This window comes from Oncorhynchus masou, chromosome 21 (genome assembly GCF_036934945.1).
Source record: "Oncorhynchus masou masou isolate Uvic2021 chromosome 21, UVic_Omas_1.1, whole genome shotgun sequence".
NCBI lineage: Eukaryota > Metazoa > Chordata > Actinopteri > Salmoniformes > Salmonidae > Oncorhynchus > Oncorhynchus masou.
The window spans coordinates 39,535,051-39,545,976 of record NC_088232.1 but is presented as its reverse complement, the minus strand read 5'-3'; the positions used below and the strand labels follow the sequence as shown (position 1 = coordinate 39,545,976).

The following is a 10,926-nucleotide window of genomic DNA, read 5'->3' as shown; positions in this document are numbered from 1 at the left end:
GATAGCTGGATTATGCATATCTTCAGATCACTCTGACAGGAATCATTCTCTGCCATGTCAATATAAAACTTTCTGCATTATGTACTGCAGCTAGTGTTATGTACTGACCTATCACTCACACTGCAACGGAATACTGACCTAAAACATGACAGTACTGAGACACCTTTATTGATGTAGGTGTGATGTAGATCAGGGTTACCTAACTGGCGGCCAAGTTTTGTATTTATTTTTTATTGTTGAACATAAAAAAAACGGTAAAAGCACCAGCTAATCAGGTCCAAGTGATTTTAATTTTGGAGATATGTTCCACAGTATCCCACACATAATATAGAGGTATATGTGATTGTATACAAATGTAAACAACGTTAGAATTGATTATGTTTTAGTCAAATATATTTGTTTGGGCTTCTTGCAGTCAATTTGCAGTCTACAAAATTATTTGTAATTATGTTCCAGCCTCCCTGACCATCTATTCAAGAAGAAAAAAAATCCCTCTGCTGAATCTAGTTCATGATCCCTGATGTAAAACAGTGTGGAATTTACCTTTGTATATTTCTGCCAAGTTTTATACGATACGGAATAAAAGTCAAACTCTTGGTAATGTCCTTGATTGGGCCTTTTGAATTTCAAATGACAGCCATGAAAACATGTGGAATGCCTTCTGTGGTCTAACTGTGCAGCCTGATCTATAGTACAGAGGCTAAAACAGGGGGTGTAATGGTGTGTGGAACAAGGATCCTGGTCCCTAATCTACCCAGATTAGGATTTATGACAATAAGGAAAAAAATGCTGATTTACCTTCAACTTTATTCAACTTCACAACTCTTATGACATTTGCTTCTCTGAGAGAACTTCAGACTATTGAACCTGTCCTGGTAGTAGTGTCTCAACAGAAATGCACTGAAGAAGTATGAAGTGAACAAGACAAAGGAGAATAAATGGCTACAGACCAGCATGCACACAACGATGGAGTAAACAGACTGGTTGATTCCCCGTATACATAGGCTAAATGGTGTATAGGCTGCTCAGCTATGATCACACAGACAAAGGAGATAATTGTCTGTGTTGTCAGCTTGCTGGACAGACTGCTGTCTCTCTGAGGGGTTGTACAGCCTCAGGGAAACCAAAGCAGCACATTGAGCATAGTGTGGTGTATTTGGTGACATTATGCTGAACAATAATCAAATCAAGAAGGCACAGTCCGATCCCAAAGTCACCCACAAAACAGAAGTATAGGGAAGTACAGAGTGCGCAGAAGCTAACATAACAAATTAATCCCATGGTCGCAAACAACAAATTTAAGAGCGGTTTAGATAGAATAGATTGATGTCAAAGTACAGGCACTTTAACATCCTGCCTGACTTAATGGGGGAGGACAACATCAAGTCAATGGTCTAACTACTGTAGTGACACAGCTGTTTGTATGTGACACCACCGCAAAAAGATTATAGTCTATGTGTAAAACATTATTCCACTGGTCCTGGGTCAGAAAATACAGTCCTAAAGCATTTGTTAACAAACAAAGCATGTTTATTTCAAACTAAAACAGAATGCACCCAACATCCACCATCCTTTAAAAAAAAAATATATATATATTTTTTTTTCTCTCTGGCTTACTTTGTCCTTTGAATCACTGCATTATGATGAACAAATCACAGACATTTCTTTTGGGGATAACACAGGTCATGTTTTTAATCTTTTAGTATGTTCCTTTTTAGAAGCAACTGTACGGTTCTTACTGTATGTAGGCTATATTCTGCTTATAGACCAGAAGCATATATATAGGACACCACAAAGGCATTCATTTAAAACTTTGCTGCAGCATATTTTAAAAGAAGAGAAAAAAACAGGCCAGTGACTGCAGTTTTCAAGTATTCCCTCATCTGGATTCAATTCAGTGGAAACAGCCAGGATCCGTACACTCTTCCATAGGAAGGTCAAAGCTCTTTTTCTCATTTACAATTCAAACATTTTGGCAAGCAATTTTCATTAAAATTCACCAAGCTTTAAATCGTGGGGTGGCATTACAACTTAAAAAAAAAAGAAAGAAAGAAAATATTGAAAAACATAATCACCTACCATTTAATCAGCTAGCGAGCCATCTATTGAAGTACACCGTTATGTGAGAAATAAAATCAGTTGTTAGGTCATCAGACAATATTATGCAAATAACTACCCAGGGTCCTGTGGGTGGCTGACATGAGTACAGAGAAGAGACAACTTTACAAAATGATCTTTACCTACTGAGTGATGATTATGTCCCCTCAGTGTCAGTTTGCTCTACCACTGGCTGTTTCTCAGCTTCCTCCATCGGCTCACTCAGTCCATTGTCCTTAGGGGAGGAGGAGGCATGCTGTGGTGGTTGCTGCATGTCCAGGGGTTCCGGCAGGCATTGGGGTTCCTCAGAGCGGTGTGTGAGGACAGGTGACATTGAGAGTGGGGCTGGAGTGAGGGAGAGGGTAGGGGTGGGAGCCCGTTCAGGTGTGGGCTCAGCCACTACGTCAGTGTCCATCCTCAACCCCGTCCCATAGACCAACTGAGATGGAGGTTCCTCTATGGGTTCAGGCTCTTCCATGGGTTCTTCCTGGAGTTTCTCTGGCTCTTCCTGGGTGTCAGTGATCTCCTGGTGTGGCGACGGGGCCTGGGGTGGCAACTGTGCCGATGTTGGGGACAGGGCCTGGGGGGGCGACTGTGCAGGTGGTGGGGACAGGGCCTGGGGAGGCGACTGTGCAGGTGGTGGGGACAGGGCCTGGGGAGGCGACTGTGCCGGTGGTGGGGACAAGGCCTGGGGAGGCGACTGTGCCGGTGGTGGGGACAAGGCCTGGGGAGGCGACTGTGCCGGTGGTGGGGACAGGGCCTGGGGAGGCGACTGTGCCGGTGGTGGGGACAAGGCCTGGGGAGGCGACTGTGCCGGTGGTGGGGACAGGGCCTGTGGTGGCGTTAGAGCCTGTGGTGGGGACAGGGCCTGTGATGGGAGCTGTGCCCATGGCGGGGACTGGGCCTGGGGAGGGGACGGCAATTGGGCCTGAGGGGAAACCAGGTTTTGGGGTGATGACTGGTTCTGAGGAGAGGATTTGGTCTGGGGTGAGGACTCAGACTTAGGGGAAGCATGGGTCTGGGTAGAGGACTGGGACTCTGTCTGGGGCTTAGGCCCGGGGAGGGCTTCATTCTTGGCTTGAGTTGGAGACTGGGATGGGGCTTGAAGGAACTTGGTTGGGGCTTGAGATGTTGACCGAGTTAGGAGGATTGGAGTTTGAAGCAGACCCGGTTTAGTTAGGAATCCAGGTTTAGGTTGAAGCCTGGACTGTAGTTGCAGCAGGGCCTGTGATTTGCCTTGGGTCAGGGAGAGGGTTGGGGTCAGGGCAGGAGTAGGAAGTAGGGGTTGTGGTAGAGGGAGAAGAGGTGTCCAGGCTCCACGCTTGTTACGGTCCCGCTCACGTTCTCTCTCCCGATCCTTCTCCCTCTCCTTTTCACGCTCTCTCTCCCGGTCGCACTCCTGCTCTCGTTCACGGTTGCCACGCTCACGGCCATGGTCCCTTTCTCTCTCTCGTTCCCTCTCTCTCTCCCTCTCCCGGTCTTTCTCGCGGCTATCTCTCTCACGGCGGTTGCCGTTCATCTCCTTCCTTAAGTCAAATTCCCTGTCGTCCCTCTCCCGTTGCTGCCTGTCCCAAGCGCGCCGGCGCTCATCCAAGTCCTGTGGCATGTCAGCATCAGCGAACGGTGCTGCAGCTCCACCACGACTCCACGCCGGGCCCCCTCCAACAACCCCGCCACCAGGACCACCAGCACCTACTCCTCCTGCCCCAGCGCGGTTCTGGTTCTCAAAGCGGTTGGGAAAGTTCTGCCCCTGGTTGGAGCCAGGGCGCTCCTCCTGGAAGCCCTTGGAGACCCCGGCTGGTGAGCCCCGCATGTCACGCTCATCAAAGTCCCCTCTAGGTGGCCCCCAGCGACTCTGGGTCTGGGGGGTGAAGCCGGCGAGGGCCTGAAGCCGCCCTACCACGCTGTCTCTAGCTGGCTCCCTCACTGGGGTCTGCAGCAGGGCAGGTCTGCCTCCTCCTCCGCCCATACCCCCACCACCAGCTCCCCCACCACGTCCACCTCCACCCATGGACTCCCTGTGATCCGGGGGAGGTGTCCTCAGCAGGCCTGTGCTCTGCTTCTCCTGGGGCGGGGGGAAGCGGTAGTCTTGGTCCCTCCCCTGCTGGCTCTCGTCTGCCCGAGAGGAAGGCTGGTCTTCAGCCTTAGACATGTTTTCATTTGGGGGGTTGGGACCCCGGTTGAAGGCCCCTTCGGCCCTGTTGAAGTGGTCCATCTGGGAGGCCGCTCTGGCGCGGGCCTGTGCATGGAGGGAGGCATCCAGGATACTCTGTTGGGACAGGCCCTGCTGCATCAGGAGGGGGAAGCGGGCCCCGGCTCCCTGGAGCATACTAGGCCGGAGGTCCAGCGGCATTAGCCCAGGCATCCTCTGGCCAGGCAGGCCCTGCTGTTGTAGGGGGTGGGTGAGGGAGGCTGAGGGGTGCATCCCGAGAAGACCCATACGACGACTCATTGCATTTTGCATACCTAGAGAGAAGAGGAACACAAAAAGTTATTTAATGGCAAAAAAACAGGTATCAGCAGCAAAGTCTTGAGAAAGTGAGACATTTTTCAAAAGATTTCAAAATGGGTCATTAAGAACAGACAAAAGAATGGCAAAGCTTTCACCTGAAGCCTAGATTATAGTTTACCTTGCAGTACTAACTCTGCAGCAGCGTCCATGCCATCAGCAGATTGGCCCGTCTTGTCATTGGCTCCTTGCTGCGTCTGGACTCCAGGTTGAAGCGGGTTGAAGACCCCTTGTCCAGGGATGGCAGAGGGCATGTAGCTTCCTGGGACAGTGGCTCCGTACGGGGAGTCCTTCATGCTGTCCTGAGCCTGCGACATGGAGGGCTGCACCAGAGCTGCAAGAGAGGAACAGAACAAACCATCTGTCAGATTTGTCTATTTTAAATAAAGCATATCACATAACATTTTAATATTATCTGGCAATATTTACTCAAAGTAATGCCACATCATGGTGTCTATAGACATGCTATACTTACATATAGGAGCTGAGCCCATGCCTGCTTGCTGAGGAACACCTGCTGCCTGCATGAAACCTACAGGGGGGGATACAACACACCATTATCATTACTTTAACAATAAATCATTACTTCCTTTACTGTTAAACGGATGCCCTGCTTCACGTTTCTCCCCTTATTGAAATATGTATAATTTGGCCAATTTATGCAGTGCTTTGTTCATATAATGCACTGTCCACTTTCCCTTGAGGATTTCCCAAGCTGATGCGCGAGAATCAAAGACCAAACCTCCTCAGATCACTCACTTGTCATGTTTGGGCCTTGGATTGGACAGTGGTACACACTGTGGAGATGTTTAATTTCTCTCGCATGCCAGCGTAGCTGAGGCCAGCGCAAATTCCTAGTATTTATGTGTCCAGGATAAACGTGGTGTGGCATCCCTCGTTATAAACAGTCGGTTAAATTCACGGTTAATGCATCATTTTCTGACCTATTAGAAGCAATTAATACCTGAAACAACAACGTCATCATGGAACAAAACAACTGGCCAGCGATTAGAGCCCTGTGTCACATAAAAATCTTCCCAGCGTGAAATACTTCCCAATCGTTCTGATTGTTACGTCATGTAAAAATTCTCAGTATGAAAATGTTCCCAGTTCAATAATTGCATGTGCGCCTCTTTATGTGGATGGCTGAGCTCGTATTTCTCTCACACTCTACCGTAGCGCCCAAGTCTTTGCAATTGCCAAAAATCTCTCCTCACACCAACCAGTGGTGTAAAAAGTACTTAATTGTCATACTTGAATAAAAAGTAAAGATACCTTAATAGAAAATGACACAAGTCAAAGTGAAAGTCACCCATTAAAATACTAGTTGAGTAAAAGTCTAAAAGTATTTGGTTTTAAATAAACTTAAGTATTAAAAGTAAATGGAATTGCTACTAAAAATAATCATTTCAAATTCCTTATATTAAGCAAAACAGACGGAACCATTTTTTCCATTTTTTTTTTCAAATTACGGATAGCCAGGGGCACACTCCAACACTCAGACATAATTTACAAACAAAGCATTTGTGTTTAGTGAGTCCTCCAGATAAGAGGAAGTAGGGATCACAAGGGATGTTCTCTTGATTAGTGTGTGAATTGGATAATTTTCCTGTCAAAATGTAACGAGTACTTTTGGGTGTCAGGAAAAATGAATGTGTAAAAAGTACATTATTTTCTTTAGGAACGTAGTGAAGTAAAAGTTGCCAATTTGTAAGTCGCTCTGGATAAGAGCGTCTGCTAAATGACTTAAATGTAATGTAAATGTAAAGTATAGACACCCCAAAAAAACAACTTAAGTATTTTTTACAAATTAAAGTACTTTACATCCCTGACATCAACCCTCAGCACTTAAGACGCGCAGGTCCTGGTGTTTATATACTGACCTCACGCCTCAACAAGCTTCTGAATTGGTCAGTGTCAATACTCATGGCCACCATTGACTGGCAGATGTGTGAAGCAAATGCACATGCCCACAGAACAGCCATCCACATATAAAGAGATTTTTGAGGATCGAGAGAAGGGCCATCCACACATAAAGAGATGAAACATCCACACATAAAGAGATGAGCTCAGCCATCCACACATAAAGAGATGAGCTCAGCCATCCACATATAAAGAGATGAGCTCAGCCATCCACACATAAAGAGATGAGCTCAGCCATCCACACATAAAGAGATGAGCTCAGCCATCCACACATAAAGAGATGAGCTCAGCCATCCATCCACACATAAAGAGATGAGCTCAGCCATCCACACATAAAGAGATGAGCTCAGCCATCCACACATAAAGAGATGAGCTCAGCCATCCACACATAAAGAGATGAGCTCAGCCATCCACACATAAAGAGATGAGCTCAGCCATCCACACATAAAGAGATGAGCTCAGCCATCCACATATAGCTCAGCCATCCACACATAAAGAGATGAGCTCAGCCATCCCACATAAAGAGATGAGCTCAGCCATCCACATATAAAGAGATGAGCTCAGCCATCCACACATAAAAGAGAGCTCAGCCATGATGAGCTCAGCATAAAGAGATGAGCTCAGCCATCCACACATAAAGAGATGAGCTCAGCCATCCACACATCCACACATAAAGAGATGAGCTCAGCCATCCACACATAAAGAGATGAGCTCAGCCATCCACATATAAAGAGATGAGCTCAGCCATCCACATATAAAGAGATGAGCTCAGCCATGAGCCAGCCATCCACACATAAAGAGATGAGCTCAGCCATCCACACATAAAGAGATGAGCTCAGCCATCCGCATATAAAGAGATGAGCTCAGCCATCCGCATATAAAGAGATGAGCTCAGCCACCCGCATATAGAGATGAGCTCAGCCATCCGCACATAAAGAGATGAGCTCAGCCATCCACACATAAAGAGATGAGCTCAGCCATCCGCATATAAAGAGATCAGCCATCCAGCCATCCACATATAAAGAGATGAGCTCAGCCATCCACACATAAAGAGATGCTCAGCATCAGCCAGCCATCCACATATAAAGAGATGCTCAGCCATCAGCCATCCACACATAAAGAGAGTAGCTCAGCCATCCACACATAAAAAGAGATGAGCTCAGCCATCCCACACATAAAAAGATGAGCTCAGCCATCCACACATAAAGAGATGAGCTCAGCCATCCACACATAAAGAGATGCTCAGCATCCAGCCATCCACACATAAAGAGATGAGCTCAGCCATCCACACATAAAGAGATGAGCTCAGCCATCCACACATAAAGAGATGAGCTCAGCCATCCACACATAAAGAGATGAGCTCAGCCATCCACATATAAAGAGATGAGCTCAGCCATCCGCATATAAAGAGATGAGCTCAGCCACCCATATGAAGACGCACGTGCAATTAATGAACTGGGAACATTTTCACGCTGGGAGAAATTTTACAGCATGACGTCACAATCAGAACGATTGGGAACTATTTCACGATGGGAAGATCTTTACATGACACCCTGCATGGGCATGAATTTTAAGGCCCTACCCTACCTAGGCCTGATTGCTTCTGCCAAATGTAAGGCCCTGCCTGAAATCCGAAATAACTTCCTCCATTAGTAAATCCATTAGCTGCTCCTCTCTGTCAGTCACTCACTCCCTGCGTGCAGCTTGTTCTGCATGCGCTCTGCTCATGGTGCTCTGAGTCTGTGTAACCATAGCAATGGCTCCACTTGGGCTGCTCTGCTCAATGAAGAGACATGAGAGCAGTTAGTTGTTAGCTACTTTTCGTCATTCTAAACATTATTGTCGGTGAAATAATCTATCCTGTCTCATATTTGACGAGATTGAAGCACTTCCGACAATGTTATGACCGTAGCCAGATATGACTGCACTGAGCAGCAGAGCACTAGCAAATGTTAGTGAACAATTTTGTGATACCCGAGCCATGCCTATACCTTAGTTATTGATGGGGGAAAAACTGTCCCTACCCCATACTTAACCCAATGTATAATGTTGTGGCCCGTCAGGCTCAGGTCGGAGAGCTCTAGCATTCCTCAGCAAATATCCAGTGCAAGCTGATAGTATTTTTGACAACCAAATTGAAGTAAAAATGACTGGCGACATCGAAGTGGCAGCTACATGGTGATTTGCGATTCATAACTTACATTTTACCGGTAGACTACTGCCTGCACCAAGACGGAATGTGTTTGAATTTATCAAGCAGCGCCGAGAACAGCCCGAATATTCTGCTAAATGCATCGCCAGTGGTACGCACACACTTCACACCGATCACGTTAGGGGCTTTTCCTGGCAACCGGAAGAGGCAATCGAAGGAGGGTGCGATGAGTGAATTGACTGTATAGACCTTCTGGCCTCAAATTTAGTAAAGCTTAATTTCTTCAAAGTAAAAGCCTAGTCTGATAGGCCTATTCATAATTGTACTAATATTTTGTTATAGGCTATAGGGTAATGAACTCATTATACCGTAACATTTCATTTGATTACAATTATTTATTGTCAATCAATATTGAATTAGAAAAACAAATATTGTAGTCTATTGCACTATATACATCTTAAATTACGTTTTACCCTGTAGATGACCGGGATTGGATTGCACTTTTTCCAGTGCTGCATTCATTTGACAGACCTAACTTGAATGACTGTCCCTCTTTATATACAGTAGCCTATTTCTACTAGGATTCTATATATTTTTTTTTTTAGCTCGCTCACAATCTGTTCAATAGACCTTACTTTTTTTGTGCAATACTCTTTAATGGCAGACTGCTGTGTCTTACCTGGAGGAGGCTGGGAGGCGTTGAACCCTGCTCTGAGGAAGGTGGGCGGGGGGCCATAGCCTGGTGGGGGCATTGTCATGGGAACAGGGAAGGATGGAGGCACAAGACCCCCAGTAGGGACAGCCTGGGCCACAGGGAGCTGAGACAGAGGATAGAGAGGAGAGCAAACCAGTGAAATGAGTGCTGGGATGAATATGCATGGTTGAGATGTGATTACTGTAATATCATTTAACAATCAATCAAAGAATTTGGAGGAACAATATTTTCCCACTGATAATCATGGTTTAAGACAAATACTATGAGAAACAACAACATTTAAATGCTTTGAGAGTTGAGATGTATTAAACAACGGGTGGGTCTAATCCTAAATGCTGATGGGTTAAAACCACATTCCAGCCAGTGTCTCTTCCACAAGTTACCACTGGCTAAATCTATGACGTTAAAATGCTTACTTACTCTGTTCCATCTGACTGCGCTATCCACTGTCTCATCAGCCCAGCCAAGCAATTTATAAACTTGATCACTATAAAAAGCATCTAGACATTATCTCACATTTCTTTTAGACTAACATTTAGTTATCAACAGCGGAGATTTGTATAAACCTGTCTCTCCGACATTTGCAACATTGTTTCATTATTGAAATTCGATCTCCGGCTGTCCCATAGTAAATAACGTGTCGGGACGAGACACAGGCAGGCAGCATTTCACAGCCAGTCAAAATCATGAATCAGCTGGCATAATTTTTATGAATATACACAAAGAAAGGTATAACGAAGTGTAGCTAGTTTGTCTTTCCAGCTCAGTTTGAAGTGATTGTGTTCACTGTGTTGTTGGCTAGCTCCTCTGAACAACAGTGTCCTGATGAGTGAGAACATTTTCTTTGGCAGGCGAAATTGTGCCTCATTAGCTCATTGTTATTGATGTATGCAAATAAATGTCACCAGAAAACAGTTTAAACAAATGCGGCTACTTTGCTGTTATTCTGGCTACACTTTTTGACGTGACCGTAAATTTGCCGTAGTTAGCTAGCTGGCAAGCAAGGGATAAGAACGTTGCCAGCCAGTATGGCAATGGAACATTTAGAACGAACGACTGGGTTGCATCCACAGATTCAGAAAAAGACTGAACGACGGTGTCCCGTCTCTGGCAACCTAACCGATAGAACGAACGACCATCCGGCTTGAGTAGCAACCCTAGAATTGTTGGGCCTATATCTTGTGAAAGGATGAAATAGTATAAATAAATTATATGAAAATATGTCAATAAATATTTGAATATGTTGGTAACTGGTTGTATAAATGTGATAATGCCCTCGAAGCTGGTGTTTGGAGGATACATTGGCAAGTGCCAACAACACCCGTGCCAATATATTCTACAAACACCGGCTTCGAGGGCATTATCACTTAAATATCTGACTGACGAGTTGAATAGGGCGTGTGTGGGTAAATTGCATGAATGGGTTTAGTAGACAGATTAACTCCGACAGAGGTGATTTTCTCTGAGCTGAGTTGTATACTAATCCCCAGACTAAACACTTCCCCCACCCACTGAGCCAACCCTTCTCAT

At 45.6% G+C, this 10,926-nt stretch overlaps 1 protein-coding gene across 4 annotated transcripts in view; it reads right to left on the bottom strand.

Annotated features, from left to right (window-relative positions):
* Nucleotides 1-787: 787 nt before the first annotated feature.
* LOC135508338 (SR-related and CTD-associated factor 8-like) overlaps nt 788-10,926 on the bottom strand; it is a 43,492-nt gene continuing 33,353 nt past the window's right edge. For all 4 annotated transcript variants that reach the window (XM_064928447.1, XM_064928448.1, XM_064928449.1 and 1 more), the window contains exons 17-20: nt 9,361-9,499; nt 5,082-5,138; nt 4,728-4,940; nt 788-4,563 (exon numbers count right to left, since the gene is read on the bottom strand). In XM_064928447.1, coding sequence (XP_064784519.1) covers nt 2,255-4,563; nt 4,728-4,940; nt 5,082-5,138; nt 9,361-9,499 — 2,718 coding nt within the window. In that variant the 3' untranslated portion in view covers nt 788-2,254. The remainder of the gene's footprint in view (nt 4,564-4,727; nt 4,941-5,081; nt 5,139-9,360; nt 9,500-10,926) is intronic.